Below are 21497 nucleotides of genomic sequence, written 5' to 3'. Positions count from 1 at the left end.
GATTTATTTGTCTCGTTATTTTTCTGGCAATTATTAATATATTTTATTTAGCAAAAAAGAAAATTACTGATTTCCGATTTTGCTAAATTTTCGAAACATTTTATGTAAAGTGTGTTATCATATATCCAAACTCACTTATTCACATATAACATTTTGTAAAATTCTATTAATTCATACTTTAAATAAGAATATCCGAACAGAGTTATAATTTTCATAATAATTTAAAATATGGTGTCTCTCTTCGTGTAATATATATCTTGGGAAAACGAAAATACTGTACAACTGAGGACCAAACAATTCATAAGAAATTAGAATTAAATCTAATATTTATGCTTTATATTAGAGTATCTGAATCATCGTATGTCCTTTAAATGCACGAAGTCCTTTTTGTTCATATTAACAAAAACAGTCCAATGGATTCGCAAAATGTTCGCCAAAGTTCTGAGGTGCGCACACTCATCATCATACCATCTCACTGGACTGCCTTTATTTACATCCACGCTGTCTGAGGCATCAGTCCTCCCCATCTATACAGTCTGCGATACTAATTTCGTTTATCTTTGCGATAACACTTTTAACTGTCTTTTATGTTATTTAAATCCTTTTTTAAGAGGCTGATTTCTTGCATGCTATCTATTATTCTAGGATTCCGGGATACTTTGCTTGACTCAACGTCTTTCTTCAACTCCTCCATATCGCGTTTCAATTTGGCCCGCCTGTTTTGAAACCAAGTGATTACCTGGGCATTTGTTAGTCCTAATGATTGTGCAATTTCGTCTCGGTCTGCTGGAGACAGATATTTTTGATACAAAAACCTCTTCTCTAATTCAAAAATCTGATGATTGGTGAAAGCTGTTCTAGACTTCCGCTTCTTCTTCGGCTGCTGTCGGTTGTTAAACAGGTTCAGATGATCACGAGAGGAGTCTGCAAAGAAACAATACCGAGCAGTTAGATAATTACAGCAATTCTAGAAAATATCTCTAATAATAAGGATGCTACATTGTTTTAGAACAATGAAATATTAATTTTTCAAGCAAGTACATAAAATTGATCTCAAAACATTAACTACAACCACTGGCATCTTTTGGAATAAAAAAAAAAGTTCGATTAATTTAATTCGAATGAGGAGAGAGACAGGATTCAAACATCCGTGGTTACTAAAATTCTACACATCATTTGACAGCTTGTGAAAGAAACATTTCAATGTAATAGATGAAAAACGTAGCGAAAATGTTATTTCAAATGGACTGATAGATGTTAAGAATACACGTTGTAATGATTCAAACCAGTTTGCAAAGTGGTGCTGTACATGTGAATTTTTTTTTTTTTTTTTTTTGGTGTGGTAGTTGTTGGCGCATCAGCTTCTGTGGCCATAATGCACCTCCCAAGGTTTATGCAGTACTTCGATCCAAGGACGAGGCGGGATTCGAACCCGCGACCTTTAGGTTGCTAGGCAGGCACTTTACCCACCCAGCTAGCCCGGTCTGCTATACATGTGAATTATTACACTTTTAAAGGTCGAGAATCTATGGCTAGAGCCTGGACAGCCGACGACGTCTACCACTCCACAGCGAATTGCAAAAGCCCAGGAGATTCTGTACAGGAGAATCACACTCTGTCAGCTAATCAGCAAAATGCCAATCCTGTACGGCAGTGCACACGCAGTTGTTACCGAGCACCTTAAAATGTCGCGAATCTGTGCTACTACATTTACCACCTGACCAGGAAAAAAGTGTAGAGACCATGTAACTTATGCCACACACGATTCGATTCGCACATACAACATTACTGAAGGACTGAAAATACTTATGATCAGCCTGTATTTTAGGACTTTGTAATGATTCACATTTACAGCACCACTTTGCCAACTGGTGCTATAAGTGTGAATTGATAGCACTTTCAGGATCTTAGCAGTTCAGTCAATTCTTATCAATTGTGTTTCTTAACAGAAAGAATTGATAGCACTTGTAGCATTCACCTCATCCCACGAATACTGCTGAAGTCATAAAAAGTGCTGGGAATTGCGTGTGTTCTGAGGTCAATTTTCTGTTTGCTGAACGAAAAATCCGAGTTTTAGGGGGAAAAAAAACAAAAAACCATGCTACCCATCTCCTGAGATCGACTAACTCAGCCACGTTGTGAAAAAGACCCATGAAATTCCTTCCATCATCGACGGGACTCGAATGTTCCCGTCATCCCGTTCTCTCCTTGACAAATGTTCCGTCGAACATGACGGAACATTTGTCAAGGGGGAAAAAAAACAAAAAACCATGCTACCCATCTCCTGAGATCGACTAACTCAGCCACGTGTGTGTTTCATGCTTGGTAGGTTATTTCCATTAGTAAAGAAGACAGAAGCCATCTTCTTTACTGATGAGAATACTGTAGTCTTCAATCAGACTAAGGGATTTGCGGGTGAATTAAGATGAAACCCTATTGTTAAGAGTTAGGAAGAAAGTTGAGTGAAGCTGGAGGGGAGTCGTAGTATAAGTATTACCTGGACTCCACACCATTTACGAACTGTATTCGTAATATCACCTAACATAACCTGACTAGAAACAAAATGGCAAGAAAGAGTACAGACACAAGACATACAGCATGTAACTTATGCATTTGAAGTTTCAGACTTAGTGAAGGATCGAAAAAAATACTTAAATGTATTTAGTCTTATTGCCAGATACTTGCCACAGTCCCCATTTTGCAATTATGGAGCAGTGGGCAACAGATATTTACACCTTATCCCAGAGAAACATGCAGTTCTGCATGTTTCTCTGGAATGCTGTAGCATCATCTCTGCAGATGATGTTACAACAAAATCATAAGGATATCAGAATTTATTAATAATTTGTTTGCAATCGGTGAGAGCTGGTGTGGATAAAAAGTAAAACAGAGATTCTGATGTTATAACGTAGCGGTGTTAAGTCATTAGCGCATTCTCGGCTTTCCGATCTAGATTTTTATAATGGATCCTTGAAAGAGAGATCAACTATAGTTCTTTGGTGCGCTTTTACAACTCCAATCGATACTGATCGGTTTTTTTGGATGTCTTAAGAAACGCCTTCTACGATGTATTCGTAATATCATCATTCTACTTTCTAAAATTTCCCCCAAATCGGGTTACGCCCATGGAATCTGGCCTCTTGCCCTCAGTGAAGAGGAACAGCGCAATAAGGGGAGGTTTGAAAACGCTTATTGTAATTGCATCTATTGCCAGATACTGTTACGCTACGCGGGGTTTTTCAGTGACAGCCATTTTGTCAAAACCGCAGCAGGAGAGCTGAGCGATTATTACATCACCTGATGGGCCTCTCTGACTCCCCCAACATCATTACAACTTCGGAAAATCAGTTTACGTTTTTAGACTACACGTAGGGTGGGGAAACCTTTTCCAATGAGAGAGAGGGATTAAAAAAAATTAAAAAAAAACTTTGAATGGGAAAAATAAAAAAATTTTAATTTAAAAAATCGTAAAATCTAAATGGTAGATTTTAACGGTAAAATTATAATTGAATTAAGTAATACTTAATTCAATTATAATTTTAATATCAAATTCAAAAATTTCCACCTAGATATGATTAAAAATGCTCTACGACAAAAAGCCTAAGCCTTAAAAATTATAAAAAATGAAAGAACTCCATCCTCGTCATTGTCTTTTACATGCTGTAGAATGTAGCGAGAACTTCATTACAGTATTGCTTACAAAATGCATTGCGATTATTCATTAGCATCAAAAGCTCGCATTATCCTTTCCTTAAATATATTATGGGTAAGCGCTACTTGTGATATGCAATAAGCATCTATATATTGAATTCTTTAAACGCTAAACACTAAATAATATTGAATTCTTTGTACAGTAAATACGATATAGTGTACCAACGATATAGTATGCTGTAATTTTTTAAGCTGAAGTATTCCGTGATAAAAAATAAGATTACAGGAGCCTGGTAACATTTTATTCATTGGTCACACATTGGTAATGCGATGGAGCCAAATTAAACTTTCAACATACGTGCAATTCTATGAATCGTCAGTTGAAGAGCAAGGTGGTAGGGATATCGCGTACAGTAAATATAAATACAAATATGAATATGTATTTTCATAGTGTTTAGTGACGCAAATAAAAAGTAAGATGAAACTGATAGAAATTAAATTTATATATTTTTGATATATACATGAAATTGATATATATTATTGATATATGGAATATATATATATATATATATATATATATATATATTCCAATTATAGCGATGATTGACATAATCTAAATGAATCATAACCGATTATTTAAATATTCGAATGTAAAAAAAAAAAAAAAAAAAAACGTGAACGGAATGAAACAAATATTGTTCAAATCTAAAAATTAAGTTTGCCACCTCCTATACCACACAGTCTCTCTCTCAAGCCGCATTTATGATTATTTATACCTTTCCATTTGATTATCAAAATTTCATAAATTAATTATTGTTTTTAATGGAGTGGAGTTTAATGGCGCAAGGGTTTTATGGCCAAAATGCACCTATAAATTGATTATGCTCTCTTGATTATCCCCATCGAATTCCATACCTTCCAACGAATTCCAACCTTGCCAATACGAAGTAATGTTATTTCACTGTAATAAAGTCAACTTCTAACGAAGAACGTTATTGCCATTTATTCATAGTAGAATCCCATCACTCGGAAATTGGGTTAGGCGTGTGTGCTAAGCACTAAAGTATTGAGACGTCAGTATATTTTGTCTGTAATTGCGTGTATGCTTCCGGGAGAAAAATGTAATCCTCTCCTGACACCGACAAACTTGGCCACGTTGTTAAAAAGCACAAAATTTCTTCGCATCATTGACGTTTGGGAGTACAATGATTATAATCACTGTGCCACCAGCGAGGAACAGTGGTTATAATCATTGTAAACAGCTTTCTCGACAGTTTTGCTTCTCATCAGAGAGGCCCTAAAGCAGGGAATTCTTATCAAAAGAGTTTTGGTAAGCATCACACCCGACGCGTGGCGTAAACATTAGTAACGCAAACTAATATTCAGTAATCTGTGATAATAACAATAACTTCCAAAGAACAACGATAAACAAAATGAGCTCTAATTTCTTTAAAGTTATCTGCGAAGCTATAACGTGATTTTTTTATACGAGTATATATATATGATATGCTGAATAACACGATGTCTAAATGACACTGCGCTGGATTCATTAATCAGAGACTAACATCCCGATGATACACCACCGGAATCTACAAGTAGAGTTAAGCGGTAATTCATGAATACGTTTCAAGTAAGCAAGGATAGCAGGAGTGAAGATAAGTAATGGAATTCTTCGGGGTGACTGCAGCTTTGATTTCATTATTGATTACACGCTAATCATCTCAAATTAATACCAATAACATACTAAAGTATGATCCTTATCTCCTTCAGCGTGCCTGTTAGGAAATAATTATGATAGATGATCTGCAAAAAGAAAAGAGGTGGTTCGCTCTCGCTCTCTCTCATATTTTAACACAACCTGAAACAGCATATCAACTAGAGTAGTTTCAATACATATTTTTAGAAAGTTTCAACACATTTTCTCGAAAACTAAAATAATTTCGAATCATTTTTTAATATTGAAGCATGTATTTTTCATTATTAAAAAATGTATGGGATGTAAATAATTCACATTTCACATATTTAATTTAATATAATTTTTTTTATAATGATTTTTTATTCCATTCTGGTTGTTGAACGAAATATGGAGAACATCGCATTATTATTATTATGAAAACGTTTTCTCCTTAATGTGATTTTTCCTCCCCATGATGGGTACTAGTACCAAGTGCATGGAGTAGTTAGTTGTGTTACTATTATTGTTATTACAGTTGGTCTAGGAATTCTCTTACTCTCCTACAGGTATGTAGAATTGCGGCTTTCTGGTGTTCCAAATAAGAGTTTTCTGGGAGTCCTATTGCCTAGCAGCAATAGGCCTCCCAGATAGAGGCTCTTTGGGCGCCATGCTGATGACTTGCTCCATATGCCACACACTTCTTTGACTTCATGTTTTCTCGCAGGTTTTCTGAAGGTTGTTGGTGTTGGGCACCGCTGTGCCAATCAAGTATGTAGCCTTTTCTTTCTTGTCGATGAGGATTATGTCTGGTCTGTTGAGCTTCTACATCGTCTTGGCTTCTATAATCTCCGCTATTATGGCACTGTCCCAGTATAGTTTGAGAGTTTATTTTATAAAAAAAAAAACTTTTTCTCCTTTATGGGGTGGTTTGTTGTATCCGTGTTACTATTATTGTTGTTGTTATTACTGTTGGTCGAGGAACTCGCTTACTGTCCTACAGACGTTCAGGATCGCGGTTTTCTGGAGTTCTATGTAAGTGCTCTCTGGGAGGCCTGTTTCTGCTAGGTTCTTATGGAGGCTCTTTGGCACTATGCCGGTGATTTCTTTCTGGTGTTGGGCACCAGTAATCCCCGTTCTTATGGTCGTAATACAGCGTGTGTAACGGTAATACGGTATTCTTTCTTTGATCAACTGCTATTTCTTCGCTAGCTTCTGATCCTGGCGATCTGATCGTGTATGTGAGCGTACTCAATATGGGAGATCACTCTGCATCCCGTGGATTGTGCTGGATTGTTTCTGGGACAATGTGGCATCATCGGCATATGTTACTCCGCGGTCCTTGGTGATGTATTCCCTGCAGTTCCTGGTTTTGGATGGCTAGCATGGATGTTGCGGTCTCAGGGAAGAGCCCTGCGTTGGAAGGGTTCTTGTCTATGTAGAGCGTCTTCATCGCCCATCTTTCTATCTTCGCTTCTTCCGTTTGGGTGGGTGGGGTCTCCTCGTTGAGGTTGAGTGGGTGTGCCGTTTGCCCATCTTCGTTATTATTATTATTCAAAAACTGTTACTTTTTTGCAGTTTGAGAAATACTAGTCCTTAGTTTGTTTTTTTTTTTTTTTTTGAATTAACACTCATTATGATTTAGAAAACTGTGTTTTTGAATAACCGATAAAAGATATCCTTAGTATTAAAACCTATAAACCAGATGTTTTTTAATTAGATTGACTTATTCACGAAGCCGATAAATTCTCTAAAATTCAAAAAACAATAACTGGCAAATCTCAAGGTAGAAACATTTTGAATGACACTTATGGACTTCTATACTTCCGTGGGCACTGTTCTTCTGAATTAGCTTCTATAATTTCCGCTCTCTCTTCCAAAGCAGTACGAACACGTGCTGCAACCAGTTAACATCTTTTTACTGTCCAAGTTCAAACTCACAGAACCAAATTTCCTTCTTCCTCATTTATTCATTAAACTTCCGTTTTCTGAAACAACCTTCCTTCATACGTATTTCCTGAAAATTACAGAAGTTCAAGTCAACAAATATAGTCTTTCGTCTTCTCAACCTCCAACCCATGTTCTAATATCTCGTTGCTTGGGGTTTTTATAAAAAAAAAAAAAAAAGAAATCCAAGATCATCCCAAAATTAGCGATAATCAGATAGCGTTGTAGTTTCGGCACCGCTGGCGTGGATTTAGTCCACACCAGCGGAAAGCACCCTGGCCTACAGTTCTCTGCTTTTACAAGTAGCGAACTGCGATCAGAAAAATCTTTCTCATTGATCAAAGATATAGGAATGATTACTTTTCGATCGACCTTTGGATTCTTAAATTTTTTAAAAAAGAAACTGTCACAAGAGTTTTATAAATTTATCGAAATATTCTTAAAGTGGCGTAGGAAATAAAAGAATGTTTAATTAAATTTAACTGACCACGTGACTGGAAGCAAAACACTTCCGATGAATGTAGTTAAATTAGAGCTCCAATTTTTGATCACTCCTTATTGCCACTGCAGATTCACCATGACAGAATAATCATATTACATTTTTCAACAAGTTTTGTAAAGGAAATACGAAAGTGCGAGCACATCGTAACGGTGGAAAAAAGTATGGATGATTTTTTAAGTGCTATTGATGGCAAAAGTAACATCGATAGCGTTTGTTTTTTTTAATACCCGCTACTGAAGTAAAGCAGATGTCGATAAAACAATTTCCTGTGATACGAATTATTTTCAAAAAAATCATCTACGATTATTAATTATTTGAAATACAACGAAAAGATAAGCATTTTCGAAATCGTACACAGCTACTAAAGATATCGGCCATTACTCTGTAACATACTTTGCTGGCATTTATACGACACTCTCCTTTCTTTCTGTCTTTTTTTTTTTTATTTTTACTTTACTCATGTTTCGGTTCGGTTCGGTTATTGTTTATCAATCAGATAAACAGGTACATGGCGGACAGATGATGTGTGCGTATCAGGAGCTGTATTCACTTAGTCCGTATTGGATTTCTGTTCTGTTTTAGTAATTGTTTTGCTGATGATTCCAAGAGAGTTGGTAGCTGAAGCTATAGATGTATTCGAGCTAGAAAAGAATAAAAGGTTGTTCCATTGAATTTATTTGTGTGTTACGCAGAACCTTCAGTTGTAGTTTAAGAAATGATGATAGAGTGAAAGCAAATTATTGAATTTATGCGTTTTTATGTTTTGTTGAAGTTGGGATCATTCATAATAAATTCACTGTCACTATTTTCTGTCAGTTGTTTTTCAGTTGGCCCCCTTTATCTAAAATAAATACAGCCAATACTCCGTTAGATGTTAAGGAGAAAAGAAAAGAAAAGATACCTTCGCAAAAAATCCTCACTGTTCAATAAGAAAACTACTCTGGATGGTTGTTCATTTTCTATAATAATTTTATCATCTTAAAAAGTCTTTGTTGTTAACCGATGTGACAGCCATGTTTTTTATAACAACTTAGACGCAGTACAGACAAATCCTCTTCTCCAACACCGGATCTACAGAGGCGCAGAGTATTGTAATATTTTTAATTCTTCTAAAAATGTGTACGCCATGACTCCAAGCTTCCAATGCAGAAAAAAAAAAAAAAAAAAAAAACCCTTTAAAATTCCTAAAAGACAGGCCTGTCTTTTTTGGATAGTGGGGGGACTTTCATTTTTACAGATAAGCTTTTCATGTCCAATAAGCTGTAGCACACAGATTAAGGACAAGAAACGATTTCTGGACCACTTTCAGCTCAAGATCCATTTATAATATTTGCGATTATAACCTATACAAGACAATCATTTAATTAAGATGAACAGAAATTTAATTAGTCTAGTAATGAAACAAATATATTGTTATCATCAAAGCCCTAATATAATAATTTCTGTGAATTACGCTTGGCAGTGTGCCAACTCTTTGCAACAACAGGAACTTGGCTGATATCTGACCATCCGCCAATCACAATGTAATCACTGTGACATCATGGCATGCGACGTTCGAAGAGAGCCTGTACCATAAGCAAGTACGTGAAGCACCTGCTTATGGTACGCAGCTTTAGTTGACAAAATGGTTCAACATACAGTATATTGCGAGTATAACGCGAATGGCAACTTTTCGAGAGATTATTTCGAAATATTAGCCACTATATTAAACGAACATCTTAAATAAACCATTTTAATAAATAGTTTAAGATTTTTCCTTCCTTTCTAACACAATTTATTAATTATAAAATTGAATTTTTTTATTAGTTTTCTTCATACTTCAGATTCCACACATCAATGAACATGCGGATTATGATAGTCACTAGGGAAAATGCTGTGCATGTGATGCAAGTGCATTTTCTGGTAAGAGTGTAGATTAAATTAATATTATGAAAAAAAAGTTTATTCCTTATCAACAATAAACTTTTTTAATAAACAAATTGAAATCTTTCTAAAAGCAAGTAAAAATATAAAATTTCATTAAAATCCTTCCACTAGGAGTGGATGAATTGTCATGAAATATAAGACTATTCGTGGACTGACAGACAGACGGGCTTTTTTTTTTCTATATGATTATTATCGAAATGAATATTAATTAATAATTATTTAAATTATTAATAATAATCAGTTCTGTCTCCGCTTTAATTTATATTTAAATATATTTTTAAATATAATTTAAAATCTAACGTTTAATATTATTATTAAAAATAAATAAGAAAGACATAATATACAGCTGGAATAAGACATAATAAGACAAGACATAATATACAGCTATTAATATGCATAAAATACATAAGAAAGACTGGTCACACAGTACATAATACAAATTTAAGACATATTTAACATCCTTACTACAATAAATAATCTACAATTTACAACTAGACCAAATATGCATTTGGTCTAGTTGCAAATAAACTTCAAATATAAGCCCATAATATTTGAACTTTTTTCCTTGGCGGGTCAATTATACAATATTGAAAATTTTTATATTTTATTTCAGTTTCAAGACATAAGACATATTACTTCAAACGCAGTCATATCGCTTTTAGATGAATGCGTATTTTTATAGGAGCAAACTGGGATTAGATTTTAACCGAGAACAGAAGCGATCTACAAATGTTCAAGGTAAGAAAGACTGGTATGTTAATTTTATTGATAAATCGATAAAATTAATCAATAACCGCTCGATATCAGACAACACAAGACAACCATAAAATAACGCTTTGAGGACATCCATCATTCCGAAAGTAATGACTAGGAATTGTAGTTTGTGCAGAAAAGCAGACAATTTAAGATCATTGCGCAGGATAACCTGGTCTTGGATCTATAATGTCGGAAAACATGGGTTTAAGTACACAACTTTCTCTGACGTAGACAGAACTGAAACAATGAACGTATTATTACAAATACGTTTAAGCTGGTATCGAGACAGAATCTGCATGCATCATGAATAATGGATATCAAAGTTGATATATCAAATCGTTGACAAGAAAAAAAAAAAAAAGACATTTCTTGAAATAGTTTTTATTATTATTATTTTTTTTTTTTTTTTGTTTTATTACAAGTCAAAGAAAAGAAACGAATGTAAGAATACATTAGTATTATGATCTGGGCAGGATTAACCATTACGCCATGTGGCCCAGATGGCCAAAATGTCATCTGGGCCATAGTTCACTGACGCTTTTGTCTTACGTTCGAGAAAGGTAAATGGATTCAACGGATTCAGCCACACAGGGTCTCGCAAAATCAATTTTATCTTTGTTATAAGTTGGAAATACGGATACTCACCAAGTGTCTGTATTTCCAAAGATAAAATTCAGTTACATACAAACAAAGTTGCTTAAAATAATATTTTATTACAATACAGTCTTTGACATATATATATATTTTTTCTTTTGTGATCAAATTAAAATAGATGAAAAAGCTATATTGATTTATTCGCAATATTGATACAGCAGTGGGTAAACTTATGTTTTCGTAAGAACGATGGGGTTCATTGCTAATTAACAATGATACGCTGAGTAGAGGACAGTCTCTACTGTCCTCTACAGGCTCTTCAGAAAAACTCTTTCTGTCATATTGTACTCGATTACAACCACTCAAAATAGATTTCAATATTGTGAAGCAAGTGTATTTTCAAATTGATTGAAAAATTTTATTAGATTTCTTCGCTAATTAACAAATACTGGACACCTGGGTTGCTGTCAGGTGTCCGGTATTTGTGTATACCGTTTGAATAAATTTTTTAACCAAGCCGGACAATAGAAGAGTAAAAGATATTCGCCCCTTTTTCGTGTCAATTTGCTGTTTTCAGGCTAAATTGAACCTGAAAACAGCAAAAAGAAAAATTTCCAATCAGTGGCTGATCTTGTGTCTTTGAGGGGGCCGTGGTCTCGTGACTGCTAAATACGAGTAACGATTGTATTCATGATTTATTGTAAATTCTTCTGACCAAGTGGTCAGCCCCGGAGGCGACGCCGGGGCAATTAGTTGATTCTTACTGAGTGAATAAGTGTGCCATACTTGTGCGAGACACAGGTGTTTTGTCTTTTTGTCTAAGGCTGAAAGCTCAGCGTCCGGGGTGGGCAGGTAGGGGTGAATCCCCTGCCTGGTCAAGTTGAGCCAGAAAAGGGGACGAGGTTCTTGTTATAAGTTCAACTCAAGAGGAGGTTTATAAATTTTATCCTCTGCGGTAAATCGGAGCATTTCCGTGCCCTCACTTTTGGGGCTTATTACTTTATTATTGTGAGCATTTCCCTGCCCTAATTTTTTGGGCTTATATGTGAGCATTTCTGTGCCCTTGGGTATTGGAGTTTTGCCTTGGTAGGCACTAACATTGTTTCAAGCGAAAGTTATTAAGTCTCTGGGACCTCTGCCCGTTAAACTTAGGTGGAGTTATTTTATTGAATAGTTTCTAAGTGCATTTTTAATATTCCATTTCGGTAGTTTGGATTAACGGCTCCTTGTTCACTTACAATATATTGTAAATTTGTAAATAGTTACTGATTTTCAATTTTGATTCTCAGTTTTTAATTGCATATATAGTTTTATAATATACATAAAATGTCTTCTCAAGTGAGGAGGATTTGATTTCCATGGATGATGGGGCAGCCACAAGAAGAAGAAAAGGATGATTTAAGAAAGAAGACAATGTCTCAGGCCCAAGAACTGACAGAGTTGGAAGTCTTCAGTGGAAAAACATTGCAAAGGACACCTGTAAAGTTAAGGTCATCATTATTACCAGACACGTCTCAAAACTTGCAGAAAGAAAGCAAAAAATAAAAGGGGAAATGAAAGATCAGAACTAAATATAAGTGATGGTGAAAAGAGGAAGAAAAGGAAACGTAAAGAACAAAGTATCGGTGAAAGACCGGAAACAGAAGGTTTTGATTATGGGCGAGATGCAAGGGCTAAGTTAAATTCGTTTTTGTGGGATGTCCAAAGCAAAATTCCTATTGAAGCTATAAGGATTATCATGGAGAATTGGGACAGTTTGGAGAAGAAAGCTCAAGAAGTGTATTTAGAGAATGTTTTATCGAGGGACAGACTAAAGAGAAAAGAGGAAACACAAAATAAACATAGCTACTCCTCAGCTGTAAAAAGTAATTTAAAAGATGTGACGCCAAAGATCATGATAATTAAAGCCACAACTGATAAACATAAAACTAGTGAGGATGTGAAATTGGATATCTTAAATCAAGTCAGACCTATACTGTCAAATTTGAAAGTCCGGAATCTAAAGCCAATACGAGACAGGGGAGTGTTGGTAGAAGCAGAAACGAATGATGACCTTTCCAAGTTAAAAGCGTGTTCTAAAATTCAAGATTTGGGCCTAAGATATACAATTCCAAGACCAATACATCCCAGGATAGTCCTGTTTGATGTAGAGCAGGAGGTGGAAAAAGATGAACTTTTGCAGCAACTGTGGTTCAAGAATTTTAAGAATAGTGATATAAGTGAGAATTTAAAGAAAATGCTGAAATTTTAACTGTTAATAAGAATAAGAATGCACAGTTAAACAATTGGGTGGTCCAGCTGGCACCTATTTTATGGCAAATTGTAAAAGAAAAGAGTAGGCTGTTTATAAGATGGATGGCATATAAATTTAAAGAAATCTATTCTGCAACACAATGTTTTACATGTTTAGCCTATGGCCACGTCGCAAGATACTGTGGGAGAGATGCCAGATGTGGTCACTGTTCAAGGGGACATTTATATAAGGATTATCCAGATCGTGGACGAGAATCTCAATGCTGTAATTGTAAGGGTGAAAATGATAATGTTGCACATGTTGCTGTGGATAAGATTAATATTAAATGATGCATGTTCTAAAAGCATGAGAAAAAGACTAAGTGTAAACAGACCTGTATTTTGGTGGAATGCTGAATTGACGACCAAAAGGAAACAAACTTTTAATAGTAGAAGGAAATTTCAGCAAGCAAGAAGAAATGGGAATATAGAACTCAGTATAAGGAAACATATAGAGTTCACAGGAAAAATTATGTAAGGGCTGTCAGCAAGGCCAAACAGTTAATGTGGAGAAAGTACGTGAAAGTAAGTGTCCAGAATATCAAAAAGCTATAGAAATTTATAAAATAAAAATATGTTATGGGTAAAAAACTCAAGGTGTTAAATGCTGAATTAAATGCACAAAAAGCTAAAGCTGTAGCACTCCAGGTAAATAAAATAATGGAGGAGGAGGACATTTCAGTGGCTCTCCTACAGGAGCCATATGTGCTTAATGGGAATGGATTAGGATACCCTAATCGTTATAAGGTGGTTTCTTGTGGCAGAAACCCAATGACGGCCATAATAATAAAATATGTGGATATTGTTGTTACTAAAGTGTTAAGTAGTGAGTAGTGAGAATTATATATGTTATGAATTACAAGGTATCTTTGGAAAATTATATGTAGTTACAGTGTATTGTCAGCCTTCAGTGGGTATCGAGCAATATGTTGATTATTTAGATAAGATGTACAGCATGATTGGTTCCTGTGGGGTAGTAGTCGCCATGGACTCCAATGCCTCCTATCCGCTCTGGGGCAGCGAAGTATTCGATGATAGAGGTTTATTGCTTGAGGAATTCATAGCTACCTCAGGAATGGAGGTGCTAAATAATTTTGGACACCCTCCAACGTATTCCACAGTACATGGACAATCTTATATCGATCTTACATTGGCAATTCATTCCATTATTGCTAAAATAAAAGATTGGACAGTTCGTGAGAACTATACAACAACTGACCACAATGGCATCTCTTTTACATGTGATAAAGATGATTGTATAAGAACATACTATGATGTGGATAGATATAAGGATATAAGGATAAAGGTTCGAGGTGGCCTGGGTTTGATGATGTATTTTTAAATAGAGTTGAAGGAATAGATTGGGAAAGCTTGACATCAAATCAGTATGTAGAACACCTTACTCTAATATTAAATGATGCATGTTCTAAAAGCATGAGAAAAAGACTAAGTGTAAATAGACCTGTATTTTGGTGGAATGCTGAGTTGACGACCAAAAGGAAACAAACTTTTAATAGTAGAAGGAAATTTCAGAAAGCAAGAAGAAATGGGAATATAGAACTGTATAAGAAAATATATAGAGTTCACAGAAAAGATTAGGTAAGGGCTGTCAGCAAGGCCAAACAGTTAATGTGGAGAAAGTACGTGAGTGAATAAGGATCCAGAGATCCCTGGAATTCCATTTTTAAAATTATTACTAATAAAAGGAACCTATCTGACATAACGTGTACCATAGGTGGCGATCGTGAACAAACTTTAACTTGGGAAGACTCAGTGAGCAGAATCTTGGATGATAGTGAGTATGAAAATTTAGGGCAAAAAAGGGATCAAAATTGTATAGTAATACCAGAAGAAAAATTTTCATCACAAGAACCACTTCTTGTGAAGAAAATTTTTCATCACAAGAAGTGGTTCACAAGAAGCAAGCAATAGACCAGGCAAAGGATCTTAGATCGCCGGGCCTTGATAAGGTAGAAGTATCTGTGTTAAAAAGGACATACAAATTGGTACCAGAACTATATATATAAATATGTTCAATAAATTCCTGGAGGAGGGTGCTTTTCCAGAGGAGTGGAAAAGGGCTCGAATTTCATTATTAATAAAAGGAACAGATCGAATGTTAAATGAAATAAGTTCCTATAGGCCAATAGCACTTCTTTCAGTTATTGGAAAAACATTCGAAAGAATTTGTATAAATCGCCTGATGATGATGAATAATTTTAATAATATGACTTCTGAGTGCCAGTATGGCTTTAAAAAAGGAGTCTCAACTGAGGATGCGATTTACAAAATGATGCAGACTGTTGAGGAAAGTGAAGAACGATATATGCTTGGCATATTTATAGATTTCAAAGGAGCGTTTGACCATCTCTGCTGGGGGAGCATCCTGTCCAGAATAAAAGAAATATGTAATAGAACTTTGTACTTACTTTGTACTTAGTATTTGAGGAGTAGTTGTCAAAACGAAATATAACCAGATTGTAAAAAGAATTACTAGAGGATGTCCTCAAGATTCGGTAGTCGGCCCCTTTGCTTGTAATATGGTATTTGACGAGTATCTAAATATGAAAATGTCTGGTATTACGAGGATAGCATATGCCGATGATTTAGCTATTTTGATAAAAGGGAATGCTAGATCATTTATAGACAGTAAAGCCGATGAGGCTTTGAAAATATTGGAAAATTGGACATTACAACATAGGCTGCAGATTTCAAAGGATAAAACTGTTCAGATGCTCTTAAAAGGTAAATTAAGTATGAACAGGGCTCAAATGTGAAGCTGATGGGGGGTGCTGTTCGATATGCCAAAGTAACAAAATATTTAGTTTTGTTACTAAAGAAAAACCCCCCATCTAAAGAAAAAACTAATAAAGAACATTTTAAATTTCATTTTATTGTAACAACAAAACAAAACAAATTACATGTATATCATTTAAGAACTAAATATAAAATTTCGTCAAAATCGGTAAAACTATTTTTGAAAAAAAAAACGTAATTTTCAAATTCAAGTAAAGTTTCTACCTGCTAAGGCCAATAGCGATGCCTTAGCAGGTAGAAAGTTCAGTTTCCGATAAAAATCACTAAAAAATATTAGTAAAAAACAAAACGTCAATGACTTTTTGAAACAGTGATTTTGGGCCCCCCAAAAATGCCCCCTCTGATCTATGTACATAGATCCGGGGGGGGGGGCAAACAGGATAACGCACCACTGACAATGAAGCTGATTCATGAGTTCTAATCCTTTCGACACCACTGTAGCCGTATGCCGAAGGTAACTTGTCATCTGTGATTGTGTAATATAATATGTAAACGTCAAATAGTTTATTTGACGTTTACATATTACATTTGAAGTTTGTTTAAATCGAAATACAATCATCTTACTGTTACTCAACTGTCTTTCTTGTTTGTTTATGTATGGTCAATTATTCGCGTTAACTCCTTTTTCTTCTTCTTCCAGTCACATAGTTCCCTGAGGAGCTGTTGTGGCCGCCAAAAAATTCCTCCAACTGCATCAATCGTGCATAACTCCTGGCCACAATTATTTGGGTAATGATGGGTCCTACTGCTATATTTTCTTCTCTATACAATAAAGGAATTTATTGCTTTTCTTCTCTATACAATAAAGGAAACATGCAATAAAGGAATTTAATAATAATAAACTACTCTTTGACAAAATATGGCAATAAAAAAGGAGCTAGCATGAAGGCGTACCAAAGACATTCTGAAAGGATTGATTGATGGATTCTAAGAAGGATGAATTTCAATGGGTTCAAGTCATCATAAAAAATGAAAATAGGTAACAAACAAAAATTCATGTTTCGTTGCCAAAATGGAGAATTTCTTTCTACTCCTTTTCAGGTCTTTCTTCATTTCGTTTAAATGAACTAGTTCCAGTTATGACTGAAATAATCTTAAAACGTATTTTTGGCTTCATCGAAACCCGAAGCCTTTTTATTTCGGCCAACACGACATCACATATGAATATTGGAGTCGCTGTGAAGAAATTTTTGCAGAAATGCCAGAGAGGGTAGAATTCACCATACGACACCGTCACCATTAAAGACTCCTCGGTAATGAAGCATAAAATGACTGCGGGCGATAGCGTGAGAACTTGTAATACTTGAAGCGGCACTTTGATTAGACGGAGGGCAGATAATAAATCATGCCTCAGTTACGCCGAATTGCGAATTATTGCTGCTCTTAATTGATATCGTATAGAAGGTGATAGAAAATATGTGGGATTATAATTTCTATTAGCAAATCCCTTTAGTGAAGTAAGTTTTATTAGGCACTTTAGGCTTTTCTTAACCTTACGACTTTTCCAGATTTAAGCTATAATGAGAAAAAAAAAAAAAAAATATATATATAACGAAAATTATTGGCCTTGTGGTCCTCTGTTGAGATGGGGCATAATGGTCAGTCTATTTTTGTTTTATTTTATTGTAGTGGTTTACATCTCTGTTGGTGATATTTCACATAAATTTGGACCTGGTGTCCGTCAGAAGGGGCGCCTTTAAATTTCTATTTAATTGGCATTCGAAATTTAATTGATTATTATTTTATTATCTTTTCTTTGATGTTCTAAATTATCTTGGAGAGTTCCTGCTGCAATATTTTTACTCTTGTTACCCTTCTCTTCCCTCCCTGTTAGTTTGATCGTTATGACTATTTTCGCTCTTCTATATTCTAATTTTGACTATTTTCGCTCTTCTATCTTGCCATGCTGCTGGCATTATTATTTTTTTAATCCTCATTCTAATGAGGATTAAAAAATAGGAGTTCGGATGAGGGTTGAAGCCATTAACAATTAACATGATAATATTGCAATTAACATGAATATTGTAAAACCCATGTCTTATTTGTTTGTCTCTAGTGTTCAGTATATTAACGGTTTCATATTTCTGCAACATTTATAAGTGCGTATCGACACTGTGATATACAGCCACTGGCCAAACAATTAGAAATCTTTATTAATTATTCTATTAATATTAGGGTCACCTTTTTGCCCGAATTATTATTATGTATAGCCCGAACACGTCGTGGAATGGATTCCTTTAGGTGTTTGTGGAAGTCAAACTTCAGAATTCACTATTCTTCTATCAGGATATTTGTCAATTGCTGTATTGGGGATAGTAGAAAATTGCAAAGCCGAACTGCCCTTTCCATCACATCCGAGAGACATCTCAACTGGATTCAGGTCTGGATTGCAATGAAACAATTCACTGCACTCCGGGCAAAAATGAAAATTGCAAGGTGATGTTGGTCCGATAGAACAGAAAGATATTCATATATTCCGATGCAAAAGTACTGTACTGTTATAAGGTCTTTTCCTACTCTGGATGGAAAACACTTTATAACAGTACTGAGAGGACCCAGTCCGTACCAACAGCACATACTTAATACCACTTGTAGATGCTTGATCACATTCAGTCTGGCGGCACCACTCCTTTTCACAGAAAGAAGTATGTATTTTAACTTTATATATATATATATATATATATATATATATATATATATATATATAAAGTTAAAAAATATATATATTTATTTATTTCTGTTCAGATTCACACATTTCGCTATAAATTCCTTGGGTCTTCGAGTACCGACTTTCTCTCTCATTCTTCTTCCGTCCTACACTCATTGTATACTTTTAAGATGGCTAATACCGGCACCATTGACTTCCTTTGTTTTCGCAATTGTGGCCCCAACAATAACACCTTTCCGAAAATCGGAAAAATCACCGGCATTCCCGTGATCGGACGTACTGTTTGAACACTAAGAAGCTAAGAAAGGTATTTATCTGATAACAAGGAACTGATGATCATACCAAGTGACAATTTACACTTCTATACCGCACGTTTAATTTTCTGTTGACTGTAACTGTAACCTGACTCTGTCCTCCCTAAACTGGATGGAAAAAGACCTGAGTTCGTATCCCGTCGATGACAGAAGGAATTTTTGTGGGTCTTTTTCACAACATGGTTGAGTTAGTCGGTTTCAGGCGAGGGTATCATGGTTTTTGATCACGGAACTCGGGTTTTTCGTCCAGCAAACAGAAAATCGACCTGAGAACACATGCAATTGACACCACAATACACGGAACAACATGGTTTAGTCGCCGATGCTCCTAAAATCTAATAACAAACTGACTCAAATTTATGGCTAGTGAGTGTACAACAGTCTGTAGTATTCATTTTTTATTTTTTTTAGGAGTCAGGAGTCTTCAGAATGGACAATGGTGTCAGCAAACTGCTTCGTGTAGAAAAATTCCTGAAGACTGGTGGACTAACTGTCCATCCAGTCTTCGGGAATGGATAATGAATCTGGTGAACTCGACAACTGGAATACCCCAAACCCAAAAGAACTGTTTAGGTAAAGCGTCATATTTACATATTTCAGAGCTCCTGACATGTTAAAAAAAATTGCAATCTCTTAGATTCTAGCTGCAACTTTTTCCACATTCAGATATTATGAAAATTGGTCTTTGTGAAGAAATTAAGCACAATCCAAAAGAGTAACATTTTTTCGCAGCAGAACTTGGAGGCGTAGCCAGTTTGTATAATACCAAACCTTAACCCAAAAATCACGTGGTATAACGGTGTTTTATTTCTTTAATTATTCTTTTTACTTATCGGCACCAATCCAGCTCCAAGCATGTTCGAAATCTGACTTTTGACGAGAATGGACGGTGGTGTCAGCGAACTACTTCGTGTGGACTAACTGTCCATCAACTGTGATGGTAACCACAATGTTAGACAAAATTGTCTTATCGACTAATATTGAAATTAGTATTATTTATTAATCGCTAAATTTTAAAATAAAAAATTCATTTAAATTAATAAAGTTAATAAAATTTCAACTTCTTAAAGTTATTACTATAACTTCGGACTAACACAGTCCGAAGTTAAAAAAAATACAAATTTCTGTATATTTCTACGCGCACATTTTCGTTATATTAAGGCAAGGTGTAACTTTAATGAAACAAGTGGTGACCATGCAGGCAAGCCATTTATGCATCTCCCGAGTTTCAAACAGCGTGTCACAAAATATAGTAGCGCTTCCGTAGCCAGGTGGGAAGAAGCAGCAGTGCGTAGCACACGCTTCTTGATTAGACCGGGATTCGAGCACGTCACCACCAAATACGGAGGATGCGGAAAGATCAGGGAATGACCACCGCATATCCCTGAGCAATATGGCCTTAGTTGCTAATGCTCCTAAAAACCAAATACTGTAACAACAACAACAATAACAAACAAAATATAGTTTCACATTGACCTTTGAAAATATCCTTTTTTTAGCGATATTCCTCTTCCCAAGAGAACCCATGAGCCCACGACCTTCAACATTTTATCTCTTTTGGCATCTAATCAAAAAAGGTTGACTTTAAGGGGTAAACGGAAGCAGTTATTATGCGCAGGTTTCGTTGCATTTATGTGGGAAATGCGTCAGAAGAAAAACAAAATAAAATAATGTAAAAAAAGAAAAAAAACTTGCGTGCACGAATCTTTCAAATAAGGCTTTAACGAAAGTGATTAATAATGCCAAAGTCTGTCGAAGGTGGCGGCTGAGAGCTGTATACGTGGTATCGTTGATGGGTGAACCGGCTGCGCGTGTCGTCATCACTGCCGTTGTAGCTTCTTAATTCTGCACTCATAAGACTGCCGCAATTTTCTTTTACTGCAGATTCCGCGGAACAATTAGTTATTGTCTAAACATTTCTATTTGACACCTGCGGGAAATGGGATGCGCCTTAACTGATGACAAAGGGCAAGGCTCCTTTCTTTATTAGTTCGAAGGATATATCAACAGTTGGCACGATTCGCGGACTTGCTTTCTACGCGAACTTCGAATTTATTAAGAAAGGAGAGAGAAGTGAGACGTGTCTTAAAAGGAAGCAAAAAGAAAAGAAAAGAAGAGAAAAAGAAAAGCTACCACAGAAACAAACCACGGATAAGAGAATAACAGCGGATCGCCCATTTTTGCATACAGGTTGACGAAAATTGTTTTGACGCAAGAATATTTTGAAAGGATATTTTGAAAAGACTTCCGAAAGAATACTCTGAAAGACTTTCTCGTGATTAACATTCTTGACCTAGCCAGCTGAGGATGATGATCAGTACGCGTTACTTTCTTGGCAATATTTTTTCGAGACATTTT

General features: G+C 35.4%; 1 protein-coding gene across 1 annotated transcript in view; it reads right to left on the bottom strand.

Moving 5' to 3' along the window:
- Window positions 1-236: 236 nt before the first annotated feature.
- Window positions 237-21497, bottom strand: part of LOC150081172 (transcription factor LBX1-like) — a 247187-nt gene continuing 225926 nt past the window's right edge. The window contains exon 2 of the mRNA XM_090380596.1: window positions 237-924. Within this exon, the coding sequence (XP_090236722.1) occupies window positions 575-924 (350 nt within the window). The 3' untranslated portion in view covers window positions 237-574. The remainder of the gene's footprint in view (window positions 925-21497) is intronic.

Source organism: Mastigoproctus giganteus, chromosome 9 (genome assembly GCF_048544385.1).
Source record: "Mastigoproctus giganteus isolate SK-2022 chromosome 9, ASM4854438v1, whole genome shotgun sequence".
Lineage (NCBI taxonomy): Eukaryota > Metazoa > Arthropoda > Arachnida > Uropygi > Thelyphonidae > Mastigoproctus > Mastigoproctus giganteus.
This window is presented reverse-complemented; position numbering and strand designations above follow the sequence as displayed.